General features: G+C 43.1%; 1 protein-coding gene across 2 annotated transcripts; it reads left to right on the top strand.

The window, feature by feature from the left end:
* The first annotated feature begins 619 nt into the window (after positions 1-619).
* map2k7 (mitogen-activated protein kinase kinase 7) lies at positions 620-14,142 on the top strand. 2 transcript variants are annotated; one of them, XM_005736248.1, is made up of 12 exons: positions 620-802; positions 2,892-2,939; positions 6,712-6,856; positions 7,232-7,298; positions 9,018-9,131; positions 10,462-10,581; positions 10,756-10,863; positions 10,951-11,130; positions 11,757-11,837; positions 12,466-12,608; positions 12,959-13,004; positions 13,106-14,142. In XM_005736248.1, exons 1-12 carry the CDS (start codon positions 679-681, stop codon positions 13,247-13,249), a joined length of 1,320 nt encoding a protein of 439 aa, XP_005736305.1. In that variant the 5' UTR covers positions 620-678; the 3' UTR covers positions 13,250-14,142. The 2 variants fall into 2 exon arrangements, with proteins under 2 accessions (XP_005736305.1, XP_005736306.1); XM_005736249.1 differs by lacking the exon at positions 2,892-2,939.
* Positions 14,143-18,670: the final 4,528 nt, after the last annotated feature.

Consider the following 18,670-nt stretch of genomic DNA (forward strand, 5'->3'; position numbering starts at 1 on the left):
ACTACGATGACCTGGATGACTGAGAACCTTCACAGACAACCTTATTGTGTGATTTTTATATCTAAGATACTCTGAACACTTTATATTAGATTGGATTGATGTTCATTTCATGCATAGAGGGGTGGAAGTACTGAAAACAACTGCTGTAACAATAAGGATGTTGTACATACTATAAACTCCTAGTGTAATCTACCTGTTCAGCAGCATTCGACTCGAACCCGGTCTAGTCTCACTACCAGTTTTAAACCTTCCCTCTCAGTCTTGCTGCTACAAATTATACTGAAATTAACACCTAAACGTGCATTTTGTGCACGTCCTAAAATGCAAACAAACTCTGATTTCTGCTTGCTGCCCAGTAACTGTTTTTTTTTTTCAATCCTGAAAATGGGTAATTAATTGGTAATTGCTACCAAGAATATTTGTTTTTAGCAGTATTAGGGTATAAATTATGATTTTCTTTAGGTGGGCACCAAAAATCTATGGGGGAAAAAGAATGAGTGTGGCAGTGGGTCTTTAGGACACACGTGTTACTGCAGCGTGTGTGTGTGTGCGCGCGCGCGTGTGTTGTGTGTATATGTGTGTGTCAGTCAGTCAGTCAGTCAGTGTGCTGCTGGCCTGCCTGCCAGAGAGGGGAGTCGAGAGCTCTGCTGGGAACTACATGGTGCTCAATTTTTCAAGATGTCGTCGCTGGAACAGAGGCTGTCGCGAATCGAAGAGAAACTAAAGCAGGAGAATGAAGAAGCTCGCCGGAGAATCGACCTCAACATCGACATGAGTCCACAGCGGTCACGACCGAGGCCGAGTGAGTGTCCACTGGGGAGGACCGGGGTGTCGGTAACGGCCAGAATAGCAGGGGGAAAGATCGGAGCTGCGGGGCCGGAGAGCGGGGGGAGAGGAGAGGAGCGGAGTGAAAGAGTCGGGGCTGTTATGCTGCTGCTACCTTTATGCTAACAGGCTAGCTACATAAACAAACACAGACTCAGGCTGGCCCGCTTATTTTATTGCCAAATTAATAATTAAATAAGTGGGACATTTTCTGTAGTGAGTAACGTAAAGGAAAAGTATACAAACCGAAGCGATGTTACGAAACGTCTTGCCGGTAGACGTGTCCCTGAATCTGTTTTGATTGTCCTGTCAAACATGCTAAGCTAGCAGGCTAGCAGACGCTCTGATAGTCTGTGGCGGGGCCCAGCGTCAGAAAATGTAATGCAGTTTCAGTTTGCGCATGAAAAGCTGTGGTCCTGCCAGTCAGCCGCAGAGCATCTATACACTCTGAAAACCTGCAAGCGGTACATTTGATCGTGATTTTTGCCATAGACTTTGTTTTAGTTGCCATTTTGATCTTGACGAGACATGCTAATTTGAGCAGGCTAAATAACGCTAGCTCTGGATGCGTTAACTTAACGTAGGTTACGGCTTGGCTGTTGTGGCAAACACTGGTGCGACGTAACAAATCTTGTGAAAATTGAGATTTGTCGCACATATATTGAATGAAGCGTTCCACGGGTGTTAGTGGACAACAACTCTGTGTCACAGGAGCTGGTGTTAGCAGTGATGTTGGGGCCCTTTCGGGCGAAAAGTCAAGCAGCAGGGAGGTCTGCAGCCTGCCTCTGCTGTGGTTTACACACCAAAGCTCTTCATTATCTTTACATTCTTACCAGCAGACTTTCAAAGTGTTAGCAATCTGAACCTCATTTTTTTTCTGCAGATCTTGTTGTCCGTTCATTAGGTTCGAGACCACAAACCTTTTTCCTCCTGTTATTTGAATTGTTTGTTATGAAGCTGATTATGTTGTCACAAAGAGAGTGAATGGGTTAAATCCGAAGTTTTTTCTTATTGTTGAAATCTCATTTGAAGTCTACAACCTCCTAAAAATCTGCTCCCTTGGATTCAAATCCTGGTGATAAAGGTCATTTCTGCGAGATTAGAGCTTGATTTATTGCCAACAAAGGTGCAAAATTGGCTCTTTTTTTTTCCACCTTGTGTTATTACATGAAAAGTCTGATTGACTCCATTAGAATCACTTGTTTTTAACTTTGGCGTCATTAATGTCTAATGAAGCCATGCAAAACGTAGCCCATCATGACACTTTTCCAACACGACGGGCCCTCTGTGCTTTTTGATCCACCTTATTTTCTTGATAGCGTCACAAATGCAGTCAATGGTCACATAAAAATTGACTGAATAACAACAATAACTGTTTAAAAACTACAACAAGATAAGTGTTATCCCCACTCTGTACTGACTGGAGGTAAAATGTTCTTTTCTACAGAATTAGGATGCACCAGTCTAATATCTGGACAAAATATCGAAATATGATTCCTCCAGTGTTTAAATACTGCAGTTTTCCAGTTTAGGCGAAAATTGTGAAATCACCCACCAATGTGTACTTAAGGGCCCGTACCTCAGAGTATTTACTGAATGACAGTCAAATTTTGCATGGCTTCAGTAAATACACTAAAGTTACTGTATAAGGACAAAAAACAGCTGATTGATGGAGCTTTTTTCAGATTTGACTGGTTTCATATGAAGTGACACAGTAAGCTACTGACCCACTTTTTCTTGAACCTTCAATACGTGGCCTTATTTTAAATCCTGGGAAAAGAGTGCCAAAGAAAATATAAGAAACACTATGATTCATTAATGTGCAATGTAATTGATTTTAGTCTTCATGAGATTAATAGACTATAAGAAAAAGTTCAATTTAAGTTTAAACCACTCAAGTTATGTTGTGAAGAAATGAGCGAGTGACGTGTGTGTGTGTGTGGTGAGGTTTTTTTGTTTGTTTTTGAGGGATTTTTATGATTTGTGTGTGTGCAAAAGATGTGCGATTGTCTCAGTAGAACACTGCAGTAATGTGCGTGTGTGTGTATTTTCTTTCCTCCGTCTAGTCATCGTGATCCAGCTCAGTCCTGCTCCAGCCCCTTCCCAGCGTGCAGGTATCATTCAGTCCATCGCTCTCTCTGCCACTGCACCCCCCCACCTTACCAACACCTTTGTCCTCCATTGCATCATCCACTCCCTCTTCCTTCATCTTCTCTCTTTCTTGTTTTTTGTTTTTAGTATAAATGCACACTTCTTTAGACCTATAAGACAAGAATAACTTTTGCTGCTCCTCACATTCTCAACAGTTTTCTTCGTTCTGGCCCTGCAAGTAAAGCTTAAAAAACACCTCGATACCACGACGTTCTCCACGTTTCTCTTAACATCCAGTTTAATTTAGAGGTTGAATGGATAGGGCTATGGTGAGAAATATGATACTGTGTTTACAAATGATAGCTAGTGTTAAATCTGACCACCACCTAATATGGGGTTATATCGTCTAGGCAGACTAGAATAGACTTTGAATAACTCATAAAAGTAACTTATGTGAAAGATATGGATTACCATCAGCAGGCCAGCATATAAGCATCCAGTTTTATTTCCTACTCAATAAGGATGCGCCGATCATACAATCTAAATATTGGATAATGGTGATAATACTGTGATCCAACAAGACAATGCTTTTTTTTTTTCTCTCTAACCATTGTTATCATTGTTTAGTCTCACACTTGTGTGGAAGCTTTTCCTGGACTTCATACAAAGAAACGTGTTTTCTGTCGTCTCTGTTGAAGCAACTTTCAGCAGCTCTCTTATTCACACGGGATGGTGGGTAGCTCCACATATTTGATTGGGTAGACTTTTACTCTGAATTACTCTTCCTGACGTGAGTTCAAAGCAGGGATCGACTCCATACTGTCATTTCACTTCACTTGTATCCTGACAGCTCCGCATCCAACACGGGTTTGTGAGGAGCGGTGAAAGGAGGTGCGTTTGGACTGAGAGAAGGAAAGGACAACTGTAAATGAGAGCTATGCACAGTAGCCTGTGATTCTTACAGTGAGCTAGCGCAGATAAATTGGAAAAGCTGGATCGGTGCGTCCCTGCTTCGTGTGGTCATCCTACAGCTGAATCAGTTTAATCCCTGTTTATGAATCCAGCGCTGTTATTTTATCCCAGCAGTCATTTACACCTCCTCTACACTCACATCATCCCTCCATCTTTCCATCTCTGCTCCTCCCTCTGTGTGAATGCGTGTCAGTGGCAGGGAAGTGTTGGTATTTGTTAATGTTCACTGTGTGTGTGTGGACATGTGTCGGATGATTAACCTGTGTTTCGCTGGAGGCAGAGAATCACGGTGCATGTGGCTTTTTTGCACGGCACGATGGTTTGTTTTTTTTGTTTTGTTTTTTGGGGGTTGTGTTTTGTTTGACACAGTCTCTAATCCAGCATCCCCACTGGTCCGCCTGCAGGAGTGCTGCGAGCACTCCGGCCTTCCTCTCCCTCTTCGCTGTTTTCTTTGTGTGTCGACTGAAGACTTGCCTTCCTGTCCAAGAGTGACTGTCTGTCTGACTTCCAGCCTCAGTCTGTGCTATGCAGTTTTGGCCGAATCTCTTCTGTCTCTCTCACATCGGATCGTTTGATGTTGTGTGTTTTCTCATCTTCTGGCACCCTCCCCTTCCTTTTGCAGCGGCACTGTGTGAGCAGGAGGCGGTGCAGCAGTGCCTGCGAGTATCTGTGTTTGTGCGTCTCTCCCTTCCCTCGCTCTGTCTGCTCATCAATCCTCCCATCCGTCCATCTGGAGCCAGTCGAACTGTGGAGATGCAATTTGTGCCAAAGACCGCCTGAATCCTCCTTTCTTGTTACACTAACCCCCTCCTCTCCTTCACTAACTGGTTCTCCCCTTACAGGCTTCATTCATACAGGTGACTCACGGATCCAAACGCCCGCTGGCTCTCTACAAAAAAGCTCCAAATCGTATTAAAAACAACACTGCATGGTCCTTGAGATACGTTGCATACTGGTTGCAAACCTTTAAGACGATGATGGGAGATTGCTGTTAACCTGTCTGTAATAATATTTACGTTCAGGGTGGTCACTGCAGCTGCTGACTTTCTGTCTGAGAATTTGGTGCATGACCGGTACTAATACTACTGCAGATCGTTTCTTCCTGAAATTCTTTAATACGTCTATTATTGAAGGATGAGTTTGTGCTTGTTTTGCATATGAACCTGATATTACACGGCTGGTGGCGTTTTAACATGTCTTCGAATGCATGATTTGGACTTATCTTTATAAAGGGCTAGAAGCATCTGGTATTCACTGTCTTGATTTCCTTTGCAGCCAAACCACACCTACAGCGCTTTAACAGTTTAACCAAAATATTGTAAAATCGTCTGATCGGATCAATTTTCGGATCAGTGAAAAAAGACAAAAATTGAACATTTAATTATTCACTTATTGAAGTTTTTTTTTTGTCCTGTTTAAAAACATTCAACTCTAGTCTCATTCCACGCAATTATTAAAAAACAAATTATGGTTCAATATAGGGCAGTACAGGGCTTTGTATCTACCACTCAATTCAATTTTATTTTATTTATAAAGCGCCAAATCACAACAACAGTTACCTCAAGGCGGTTTATATTGTAAGGTAGACCCTAGAATAATACATACCGCTCATTATATCGCACTCCGCTGTGATATAATGAGCTGTCACGGTCACGTAGCTTACGTTGCCCTGGAGGTCCACCCAGTTGTAGTAGTTAGGGCAACAGAAGATGCCTGGGACAGTTCAGCAATAACTTTAAACTGTTCCTGCTCATACATGCTTGGAACAGGACATCATAGCGTGGCTCAAGCACGTTCATCATAGTTTAAACCCCTTGTTTTGCACAACAGAATATGGCCTCCCGTCTGCAGCTAAACACCCCAATAGCTTTTGTAATAGCTTTAGCCCAGTCGGATTGGGCAGCAAAGGGCTGCTTAAATACCGAAAACTCCTCTGCTCCTCCACTTGGACCGCTAGCACTGGCCATAACTATCGCTTGACAGACCCACCACGCCACCATACACATACTTTTTTTTTTTTCTCCTTCTTTTTCGAATCTTCGGATCATGTGCGTGCCGAACCGTGGAGTGGGATCGGTTTGGATTATGGATCAACCGTGATCCGTTGCACCACTAATTAAGATAAGTCAGTACTTGATAAAATCGGAAATTGCTGGCAATCTAAGGACACATTAAATATGTGCTTCCTCATTACAGGGTTAACCCCTGGTTCAGGTTTTCCTTTGCAGCGCAGGCTAATTAACAGCCTCTTTTGGTGCAGGGGTTTGTGCTTGTACTGTTTCCCGCTAGATCGCTTCGTTCTAAGATCTGTAATGAGTAAAATACTTTCATATTCAAAATCGCGGCCTGAAGCAGTAAAAATGAAACCCGTGTTGTAATGAACTTGTAGTTTTCCTCTTAAAAACAAACTGTGACTCCCAAACTGTGCAGTAAATCTGTGCAGTTTCTCTCTGTCTGAGAATAGTGCTCTGAGATAACCGTCCTGTTTGTTTTAACGTTTGGTCAGGACATCAGCGGAACCAAAACAAAGCTGTAACACTCAAAGAGGAGGGGAAAGAAAAAAAACAAGTTCCAGTAATGGCTAAATAATGTGCAGGATCTAGGTCATAGCGATGTAATGAGCAAACTCTTTGACCTCAGCAAGCATCATATCTTTCTTTTATTGTGCAGAGAACAGTCAGAATACCATTAAAAACGCCACATTATCGCCTTCTTTACTGGTGGTCAGCAGCTTTAAGTAGCTACCATCCCTTTAAGCAACAGTACCATCATCATCCATCTTCTCCTTTCAGGGTCTAATTTTTCATATCCCCTCTCCCCCAGCGCTCCAGCTGCCCCTGGCTAACGATGGAGGCAGCCGTTCGTCATCTTCAGAGAGCTCGCCCCAGCACCACCCGTACCCCAGCCGCCCACGACACATGCTAACCCTGCCCACGCCTCCGTATGGCCTACAGAAGAGCCTAGAGAAGTGCGTTCACATTTTAAGCATGTGCTGTTCTGATTACAAGGGAAAAAAGCATTTACAGGTTTTACTGTGTCCTCGTGGTCCTATAATGAATGGTAATGGTTTTGATTAAAAATCAGTAACCTTTCTGGGAGTATCCCAGTACTCACATTAATTTGTAAGACAAAGAAGGAACGCAGAGAGTAGATGCACACTCTGTGACAGGTCATGATGTTGTGTGTTATGGATCTACATGCAGAGTGTGGGTGAAAGAGACGCTCAGTAATCCACTCCATTTATGAGTCAGGTCTCTCATCTGGCAGCGTAGGTTGTACGCACTTCCTGTTGCATTTCCTGACACTGATTTATTTTCCTTTTTGTCCTCCGCCTCCCCTGCAGTGCAGAGATTGACCAGAAATTGCAGGAGATCATGAAACAGACGGGTTATTTGAAGATCGACGGGCAGGTGAGACACGTTGTAGTTACAGAAGTGAAACTAAGAATGAGGACGCAGACGTGATGTGGCTTTTGCTTTGTGTCTCTGTGAGCTGACGCTTTTTAGCAAACGCTGTCTGTGCAACCAAACCTCAACGCTCAATCTTCTTCCAAAACAATAAAAAAAAAGTTTTTAAAAATAGCGTCTGGCACTCAGGCGTGAATCAAGCTATAATTGTGACCTCTTTTCCCCCCAAAGATTTATATCCTGTTAACGGGCCTGGTTAGTTGTACTACAGAGAAAGTAGGAAAATAATAAATAGTAAATGGACTGGTTTTTATATAGCACTCAAGTACTCTACTTGAGTGCTCATAGCACTTTAATCGGTGTGTCTCATTCACGTAAGCACATTTTTCTACATCTGAGTCTACACACACTTACTCCCAACGTGTTTACCAAAGATGCTTTGTCATGCAGACTGGAATAGGCAGGGATCAAACTGCAAACCTTCCAAGTAGTAGATAATTTGCTCTACGACAGCTTCCAGCACCTGGTATTCCCACTTCCAATAGGAACCAAGCCCAAATCTGTTTAGCCTCTGAGATCAGGTGAGGTCAGGGTGGTATAGCTGGCTAACTGGCTAATAATATACAGAAATTAAGCCAGACGTATTTGTTAGTTGCAGTGCGGTATACTTACAGGTTACATGGTGTGTGTTTGTACGCACGCTCTCTCCGGGTTCTCCGGCTTCCTCCTACAGTCCAAAGACGTGCTCTTAGTCAACAAGGTGCTGGAAACCTTCAAGATTTTGGTCCATGTTGACGTGACAGCGTCACACATTTGCTGCAGATTTGTCAGCTGCAGGACTGTGATGTAAATCTCCGCAATATCCCAGAGGTCCTCTATTGAGACCTTGTGACTCTGGAGGTCGTTTGATTACACTGAAAGAAACCAGTTTGAGATGATTTGATGTGGTCTGTAATGTCACAGGGCCTGTCTGGCATCCAAAACCATGCCATGTTCAAAATCCACCTAATTCTCCATTCTGATGCTCAGTTTGAGCTTCGGCAGGTTGTCTTGAGCATGTTTACATTCCTAAGTGCTGCCATGTGATTGGCTGATTAGAAATGTCATGAAGGAGCAGTTGAAGAGGTCCACCTAATAAATAAATAAATAAATAAGTAAGCACAGAGAACCGTGTTAAATCAGGTCCACGTCCAGCATGTTCTTGGGCAGTGCACAGACAGCAAACAGAGCATCATGCACACCAGCAACAACCTTGGCGTGTCTGCTGTTTGCTGAACAATGTCTGGCCTTGTTTAGTTTGTGTTTTTTCTCCCTCTTCCAGCCTTCAGGTCTAGTTTCATACCGAGTGCCAGTCGGAGTTTGAAGATGCTTGAGAAAATTATGTGACTCATTACTGCTCTCCAGATTGTTTGTTCTTCTTCTCATTAGCCCAAAGGCTCTGCTACATAATGCACTCAGTGAGCTGTCACTCACTGCAGCACAGTCAACAGTGACTTATTTTTAACAAAGCAAGGCAATTACGCATCTTCTCACTGTGTGCTGCTATTCTTTAGCCTTGGCTCGTCCACAGATCCAAGCGTTTGTTCTTAAGTATCACAGAGCAGTTCACTGTTGCTGCATGATGCAGAAAGTCTTCAGGTTGTTAAAGCGTTTGTATTTGTATTGTTTTAACATTTGAATCACTAAAATACTTGAAACACAGAGTCTGAAATGTTGTTTCAGCGGTATCCAGCAGAGGTAACAGACCTGTTCAGCGAGGGGGAGATCGGCAGCGGGACTTGTGGGCAAGTCTTCAAAGTGCGATTCAAGAAGACGGGCCATGTCATTGCGGTCAAAGTAAGATAGTAGTTTTGTTTGTTTGTTTTTTAAAATGGGCAAAAAAGAAAAAACAAACCAAAAAAAATTCAAAACTGATCAAAATTAAACACTATACACACAAATATTGCATTTGTCTTTGCAAGACTTGATAATAATGCAATAAATGGAGAACGAGGCGATGTAGGAGTTTGAATCCTGGTGACTTTCACCTCAACGTCAAGGTTTTTACTCATAAAGGGGTTCGGGTGAAGAGTGAAGCTGGGACCCAGCCCCGGATCAGGATAGATGGATGGACACGCCTGGTTCATCACATCACTTCATAATGTAGTTGTACTCATTCGTTTTGTTCCCCATTGTCAGAAAGTTAAAGGCGCAGGAAATTACTGATACTGGCTCTCAAATATCATCTTGGCCAGCCGTCTTTAAAGTGTTTGCAGCTGCAGATAAAAATAGATTTTTCATGACATTATCAAACACTGTGAAATTTATAATGGTGACATTTCTAAAATGTTAATGACAGAGGCAGGAAATGTAGTGATTCGTGAAAGATCCCTGCTTCGACCCCCAGGAGGAGACATCCGGCGTAAAAATCAGCCAAGTTAAATAACGTGGCGCTACCCGCTGTGGCGACTCCTCAGCTGCAGTCGTGTTTGTGCTTGTAAACCGTGGAAAATATCTGCACGCTAAACACAATCGTACATGGTTCTGCTGCAGCGCAGATACCCCTGCTTCTCAGAAATTTTTGGACTAGATTGAAACCACAGCGTTATGGCGACTTAGCTTAGATGCTGTGAACACTCACATGGACACGTTTATTTGTATTTCCTTTTCTTGGATGGCTGACCGGCTGAAATGTGGATCCCAGCTCAGTTACTTTGTCCTTTATTGTATGAACGCCTATATTTTATTTTTTAATCTTGGTTTTTGCAATTTGAATAAAACTGCGCTTCTTAATGTGAGTATTTTTTGGACTAATTGTAGTCCAGACGTGTTTGTCTGCTCATAGTAGATGATGGGAACACACATTCTCTAACTTCAGGTACCATAATCAAAATACTGGGACTAACTCCAAACAGAGAGCCAGAGATTGAAGGCACTCAAGGCTCTGCTCAGTGTAGTCTCACTGTTTTAATTTTCCTTTGTACTTTAATTGTGAATAGTTTACCAACAGAGGAGCAGTTACAGCCCCATATAACAAACCCGCTATTAATGAGATCATTTAATTGTAGCCCTTCTGGGATGTTTAATAATAAGGCAGTCAGTCAAAGCACCAGGGGAGCCTTTGTTTTATTAAAGCCTACACTCGGCGTAGTGCCTGTGTTCATTTACGTTGTCTGTGTGTCACCAGCAAATGCGTCGCACAGGAAACAAAGACGAGAACAAGCGGATCTTGATGGACCTGGACGTGGTGCTGAAGAGTCATGACTGCCCTTACATCATCCAGTGCTACGGCGCCATAGTGACCAACGTGGGTGTTCCCAAAATACTTAACTGTTTGTAATCACAGCAATAAAATTAAAGTACTGTAACAGTGCAGCCCCAGGTTTATTTTATATATCTGCACCCAGGGTGTTTTTGACTCTTATTTTAGTGAACTCCCAAGCTCCCAGACCTTAGCTACTAACTGTGTGTATGTGTGCAGACGGATGTATTCATCGCCATGGAGCTGATGGGAACTTGTGCTGAGAAGCTAAAGAAGAGAATCCAGGGTCCCATCCCAGAGCGAATCCTCGGAAAGATGACGGTGGCAGTAAGTGGCAGGAACACACACAAACCACTCTGCTCCTATGTTCGTTTTTGTTCTTACAATCTGTGTGTGTGTGTGTGTCCTCTGTAGATAGTGAAAGCGTTGCTGTACCTGAAAGAGAAACACGGCGTTATCCACCGGGACGTCAAACCCTCTAACATCCTGTTAGACGCTAAAGGTCAGATTAAACTGTGCGACTTCGGCATCAGCGGACGCCTCGTCGACTCCAAGGCCAAGACCCGCAGCGCCGGATGTGCTGCCTACATGGCAGTAAGTGAAAACACACATACACACAGACTAGCCGTTAAGGGGGTGTGTGTACACTGCTTAAAAACTTGAAGACACACTTTAGCATCGAGTCGGTTAAGCTTCTGTGATGTTGATCTGGTCAGTTAAGTAGCCGAGACGGTTGTTAATTAGTTTCAGTTAATTAGTTATGTTACATTTGAGCCTGATGCCACCAGGCTTCACCTCAGGCTGTCCTGGAGCTGAGTGATGCCCTGAACCAGATCTGGGAGGAGATCCCCAAACGAGGGTAGTCTCATTAGTTTACTTTAATTTTTGGGTGTCTTAGAATTCAACCCTGATAACCTGTTATTGCTGCTTTGTTGTGGACAGTGCTATGCTGGATAACTTGGTGAGAGTAGAAGATTTTAATCAATCAAGTATAAACGAACTGACTACAAACTAAGTGAGGGAACCACAGAGCAGGTTTAGTGGTGACTGTCACGATGGTGTAAGATAAAGCACAAGACTTGAACGTGTTCAAACTTTGAGTGTTTATGAGGCTGTGCTTGCAGAAATCCCACTCCACACAATGCACACTCTTGGGACAGCTAACCTTAGTGTTGCCTGTTCTTTTCTTTCTTTTTCTTTTTTTTTTCTCGTTCTTGCAGCCTGAAAGAATAGACCCTCCAGATCCCACCAAACCTGACTATGACATCCGGGCAGACGTGTGGAGCCTCGGCATCTCTCTGGTAAGTCTGTCATTTCAGTCTGTGCCCTTGGTCGTAATATTTACATCGATGACACTGAAAGACAGTTGCAAAATAAGAACCGAACGGCAGATCCATTCACATTAAAACAGCTGTTTGAATGTGCAGCTGTGATGCATGAGGTGATGCAGCGATAAGATGTGGTAATAACGGCATATCGCAAATCGACTAACATTTTTAACGAGTGTCGTCATAACTGCATCGGTTTCTAGTGGCTGCGAATACTGGGAGTTAAGTAGGTCAGATTACAAGTAGTGTAGACCAGCGTGTAGCATTTTGTGTGTGCGCGCAAACTAAAATTGTTCATGTCCAACCGTTTAGATTAGCAAATACGTTGCAACGCAACACGAGTGCATAAATTTGACCTGTGATGTTTAAAATTTATAGATTCTCTGTCTTATTACTTATCATGTTTTTTTGTTTTTTTTAAATTGAGTATAGTTTGTTATAACCAGATAGGAACGGTTGGCGTTGCGTATTCGTTGACACAAACTGTAATCTAAAAGTTCACTCTTGGGCTCAAAAACCAAAGTACAAAGTGACAGAAATGTTTTTGTTTCTATTTGTAGATCACTTGAGGGCATTAACAGGTTGCTTGTGGTTCTTCCAGGTGGAGTTGGCTACAGGACAGTTTCCTTACAAGAACTGCAAGACAGACTTTGAGGTTCTGACCAAAGTGCTGCAGGAGGACCCTCCTCTTCTGCCTCTCGGCATGGGTTTCTCCCTCGACTTCCAGTCCTTTGTCAAAGACTGGTGAGTGAAAATTCCACTGTAAAGCTGGCGCTCACTGACAGCAGTCCACTCTAGAGCCATCATGTGATCAGGGTGATTACTGGACAGCTGCGTCCACATTAAGAGTAAACGTTTCTGTTCTCTCAGGCTTATAATTCATCTGTGTGCACGAATGTGATCATCTGTGGTGCAGTTTGTGTATATTTAAATGGGTGTTTTGTTGTTATTTGTCTTGTATTTCAGTCTTTCTGATCTCTTGTGTACTTCTGTAAAACACATGCCTAATTTTCCTGTAACAAAATGTGCAATAGAAATAACATTGATGCTAAGTTCATTAAAAATCTGCGTAAAATGCATTTATCTCTCTATAGCCTCACAAAGGATCACAGAAAAAGGCCAAAATACCATCAGCTGCTGGTGAGTCGCCTTTTTTTTCTAATGGTCGACCCAGATCTTTTAAATTACTCACAGCACAACTGTAGGTAAATGCAATATTTATCTTTTCTCCTCCACTTTAGGAGCATAGTTTCATTCGGCGTTACGAGGTGCTCGACGTAGACGTGGCTGGTTGGTTTCAGGTGGTGATGGATCGCACCGAGTCGCCTCGCAGCAGCCAGTGTTACAGCCATCAGCATCAACTCCACTCGCTCTTCAGTAGGTAGCCTAGCCTCGACCAGCCTGGCGTCAGCTTAGCCGTACGCTAGACTAGCCTAGCTTCAGCTTTGCCAAGCCCAGACTCAGTCTATTCTAGTCTAGCCGTCCGCAGCTACGCCAAGCGCTACACCCATCCCGTCTGTCCATCTGTCCTGGGAAGAAGAGACCTGAAGATCCCACAGAGGAGGGAGGACGAAGACTCAGTGGAGGACTCTGGATGGACAGATTAAGCGATGGAGCGACAGAGGGATGGATGGCTGACGCAGGTGGTTCTGGTTATTAGGGTGCTGAATCTGGACAGACAGACACGGGGTTGGGGGGGGGGGATGCACGCTGTAGTGAGCTTCATTTGGTTTAGACACTGTTAGCGCTCACCACGCTATCATCACATCACAGTGTGTGTTGCAGCCAGACACTCACATACAAACTGTGTGTGTAGCTTGTATAGGCTTTTACATTTTCTCCTCTTTTCAGTAGTTTTACACACACGTCTGTCTGTCGCCGACATTGATCCAAGCCATTGGATTCGTAAACAGAGTAGTCACTACACACTGGAACAAAGCATCTGCTACTTCAGCAAAAACAAGCCGCTCTTGTACATAAACGATTTAGAGGACAGAACAAAGTCTGGTGCAATTATGATTCTTCAGGTGTTTCTACCATCACACATTCTCAGGCTGTATCTATATGTAGTGTGTCTGTGTGCGTGTGTATATGTCAGTGTGAGCATTTCTATGTATGGATAACTATAACGACTCACTCACCGGCTTTTAATAGTGAGGTTGTATTTCCTCGTTAATTCACCTTCACACTACAGCTCTAACACACAAACGAGAACAGATTAATCTGTTGGCTGTGCTTTTAATTTGAAAAGCTTTTGTTTTGTTTTTTTGTTTTGTTTTTAAATAGCATAATTTTTTGTGTTGGGGAGAAACAATGAAAAACACTCACAAAAAAATTAGCGTTGCATTTTAGCTTTATAGAAAATAAGTCGTGTATTGTTTTGAAGACGGGTTTGTTTGTTTTTTTTGGTGATCGATGCGTGCCGCGAGTACATCCACACTGACGTTTTTGTTTTAAAAAGTGTAGTTTTTGCTACATGTGCGATGAACATCCACACAGCAAGGCTGTAGTGGGTCATGCTCCGTCATTCAACGACCTCCAGTCTATAGCCCAGGTTCACACACACATTTGGCTGTTAACGGGTCTGTAAATTAGGCAGCAGGGTATGATGAGGTACCTTCTGATTGGTCAGACATAAGCTGGAACTTGCAATACTAATCAGGAACTAATCAGAGTTCAGTTTATTTAGGCATTTAAAACACTACAAAAAGCGGCCACGTGTCATTCTGTTATTTGTACTTTCAACAAAAGCAGAAATGTAACTAATTATGAGCCAATTTTAAAAATCCAAACATGCACAAAGTTTGGAAAGACACAAAGAGTGTGGTTTGTAATGGAGAGCCCACTTCCAATCAAGCTAGGTTGTAGTAGACCCTGTGCATGAATGTGAACAGTACAGGGAGAAGCTTGGAAACTGCGACAGTCTCTTGTGTTACGTTCAGAAGCCGTCTCGCCTCATTTGTCCAAGCAGAAAAGCTTCTTGCAGTTGGCTTTGTTGCTCTGGAGTATTTTCCTGAAGCTACCGGCCCTCTGCTTCCTGTTTACACTGGCACACTTGTTCACGTTGTATGCGATATATCAGCGTGATATAGTGTTACAGGCGTGTTTAGTGTAGACGGAGATTTTTAATGAAAAACGCCGTTTTAAAATGAAACGTATTAGTGTGGATGTAGCTTGAACTTCTTCTGGAAGATTGAAAGTTGAAAGATTTAACAAATGTTACAAGAGAGAGAGCAGCTGGGTGATTTTAAAAAATGGGAGCGTTTTTGGGGGGTTTTGTACAGAGAATTTAAAAGGTGTAGATCTTATGACCTGTGGAGCATTTCTTTACTTCACTCTCTGTTCGTCTACCTCTTCCTTTTTGTCCACCTCTCTGCCTCCGTAGTGCTCCACAGTGTTCTTAGACCAAAGGCTGCGCGTGGGTTGTTGGCGGAGGCCGAGAGACTTAGATTTGCTCCTGCAAACCTTCAGATATTAAGAATCCACGGAGGAGAGTCTGAGCAGTGCTGGTGTGTTTTTTAGGAGGCTAAAACTGTCAGGCTGGGGCCTGTAATTCCATTTTGTTTGTATTAGATCATTATCCTGTTTTTACCGAGCTTTTGGATGAATATCAATGATATGCCATTAATTTCTGCTGATTTATCCGAGTCATTTCTTTTCCCCCAATTCTCCTTTTATTCTTCAGCTGCACAGTGGATTACTGGACTGATTTGGTTTCATTATTATATACTGAGACCAAGAAAGGCAGCACATTGTTACAGTCAAGATGTAAAAGATGACTAGGAGGTGGAAAAAAGAAGAGTTGTTACCTTTTGCAGAATTACTTTAATTGATTAGGTAAAAAAATCCCCATTCAAAGCGTTTTGTTTTGTTTTGTTTTCTTTTTTCACTCCCTGTTTATTTCTACAAAAGAAAACAGGCTGACCACTGGGACGTGAGTTACAGTTTGAGAACCCAGCTTAAAGGATGTGTGTACATATACTGTGTAAACGTGAGTGCAAGTCTACATAGGCCGACTGAGCAGAGCGCTAATATCTCCCTTCTTGCGGGACCACAGCCAAAGCATGCTAGATGTTCAGACTACATCCCACAAACACCAAATCGCTGTTAGACAGAACAGAGGAGAGGCGATGACTGAGAGGGGGAAACGCGAAGTCAGAGAGACGGAGAGGGGTCCGGGAATGTTGTCAAGATGGTAGAAATGAGTGTGGGGTGGGGCAACGTGAGGTGACGAGGAGGATAAAGAAAGCGTGGTGGCAAGTTCAAGGAAAGTCAGAGGCAAGCTGAGTGACAGGAAGTAAGTGTAAGAGAGGAAGCAGGAGTGCTGAGCTCTGAGGCTAGCTGTTTGTTTTTGTTTGTTTCAGGGGGGGGGAGGGTTTGTAAAGAGCTTTCATGGTGTTATGCCAACCTACCAATTCTGATTTTAGCGATTTAGCTTGTTGCGTTTGTGACGTTTACTGTTCTGTTCGGACTGTTATTTATTTGCATTGCTGCTGCTACTGTTTTTTGTTTTTTTTATTGCGTTAGACGCTGCTGTCACTCCTTTTCCCCAAAGGACGAATATTTTATTCTTGTTCTTTTAAGCCAAATAAGTGAAATAATGCAATGTCGATACGCGTGTTACCAAAATAAGCAAGTCTGAAGAGAGCAAAAGCAAGTGAGAGAAGCTTGGATAGATTAGAGAAGGACGTGCAGAAAGGTTGGCTTCACGCAAGTACTAACTCACGCCTCACCTCAAATGTACCTCTTGTGTGTTTTGAAAGCAGTTAATTGTCATATCCTGATGCCACACTACACACTACTACTCTGTACAGTGTAGATATGATTTGGGGGTTGGGCGGGTCTGTCTGTCTGTCCAGATGCTTTGTGCCACATCCATCCAACACTCTGTCCATCCACTCCTCCATCTGTCTGCAGGTCGCCTGCAAGCTTGACAACCTTGATAGTTCACACCAAAGGTGACCACAACTTAACAAAAAGACGAAAGAGCGTTGTTGTTATCATTATGAGTCTTGTTATTGACATTATAATTGATTACTCTTAGCTATGATTATATATGAAATCTCTCTAGCTAGTGGGAGAGGATGTGTGTGTATGTGTGTGGGGGGAGTATGTCCCATGTATGTGTCATATACAGTACAGAGGGAGACTGGTGCAATAATACATGACCAGCTGGCTCAAACTCACCGCAGGCCTGAGTCAGAAACTGAGCTCACCTGACTCTTGGCATCACTGAGCACCTGAATGTTAGCCGTTCGGGATAAGCGGTGTCACACCGCTGCTACACAACTGGCTCTGTTAGCTCTGGGCTTACCGATCTGAGTGTGTCCTCTTCAGTCAAGTTATTGAAGCCGCAAAAAAGGTGTTAAAGGTTAAGAGGTATACCGTTAATGTAAAACATTAAAAGTGACATTGTGCTCATTTCTAACTCCATATTTTTAGTAAGAGAATCAACTAGAGTAGCTTTGCACGATTTAGCCCCAGCATAGATTCAGCTTCTAAGCCCCACCTCCTTATAACCATATAAGGAAATATGTAGGAAAGTGATTATCCAGTGTTACAGTATCTGTGTAATGCAGAAAATAAAGCATAATGGGAATTGGAAGCACATATTTCCTTACTTGGCTAAAATAATTCTGATAATTTAAGAAGACTCATCAACACAAACTGAAATTGATGTTTGATTTATAACCAATATTCTCACACACGGACCTTTAATGTCGTGTACAGATGATGCTGCGTCTTTAAAATACACTCATTGATAATTCAGACCCAATTAGAGTCTTTCTGTGGTTTTTATCTGTAGATGCTGATTGATTAGGTTGCTGGCTTGGTAAGCTCGCTCCAAGTTGTTAAATGTTTCTGAATGATGACTGCGGTGTGACCCGATCATGTTAATTAGTCCCAGTTAAAGGTGGGCCAGCTTTGTGATGCAGAAAAACCCGGCTTGATCCTGACTCACTGACCCAGGCCTCTGAGCAGATGTGAGGTGGAGTTGGCCTGACTCCGTTAGTTCAGCCGTTCTCTGGTTGTGAGCTGGAACCAATTTAAAGTGGTGCACACTTCCATACGACAGGTGAACCCCCCCCCCCCTCAAAACTATTATATACAGCCCTGGTTCTGGTGCTCTGCCATCACAGCAGCCTGAGCTCTTCTCATCGGTGCAGTTTCAAATACAAGCTCGGCAGTACACGCCGCACTTCCTGTTCAGCGCTCAGTGTTCAAACTGTGCGTGCATGCGTGTGCCTCGGCTAACTCGTGATAAAGCTGGACCCAGTCTCCCGCTGTCGAGGTTCTCTGTTATTAAGCTGACATGTATTTCACAAACACGCGCACACACTTGCCGACCGTGCCGTTGGTGTGCATTTTCACTTGGTTGGCTGATGGTGCCACACACCACCTTTAAATCCTGTCACATGTAATTGCTTGTATGTGTGTTTGTGTGAGAGTCGGGGGGGATTAAACATCTGATTACTAAACTAGACACACACACACACACACACACACACCAAATGTATAAAGTTATCCCATTCTACACAGCAATGCTGGCTACTGCCGATAGTGGCTTTATGTGTATATTAGCTTGTGAGGGAGTCTGTGTGTGCGCATGTGCGTGTTGTAACCCCATCTGTAAGTAAACCAAATATCATTTTCACTATGCAGTCATTCAAACCATGTCAGCTTGCTTCAGATTTGTTTGTTTTTAAAATTTGCTTTCATCTGGTGAGGTGGGGGGGAGATGCTTCGTGTACATACAGAGTTGGCATCGATGCATTTTTACATTTATTTTTTTATTTTTTATTTTT

This window comes from Pundamilia nyererei, unplaced genomic scaffold (assembly GCF_000239375.1).
Source record: "Pundamilia nyererei isolate P.nyererei 1_Seehausen unplaced genomic scaffold, PunNye1.0 scaffold00068, whole genome shotgun sequence".
NCBI classification, from domain to species: domain Eukaryota; kingdom Metazoa; phylum Chordata; class Actinopteri; order Cichliformes; family Cichlidae; genus Pundamilia; species Pundamilia nyererei.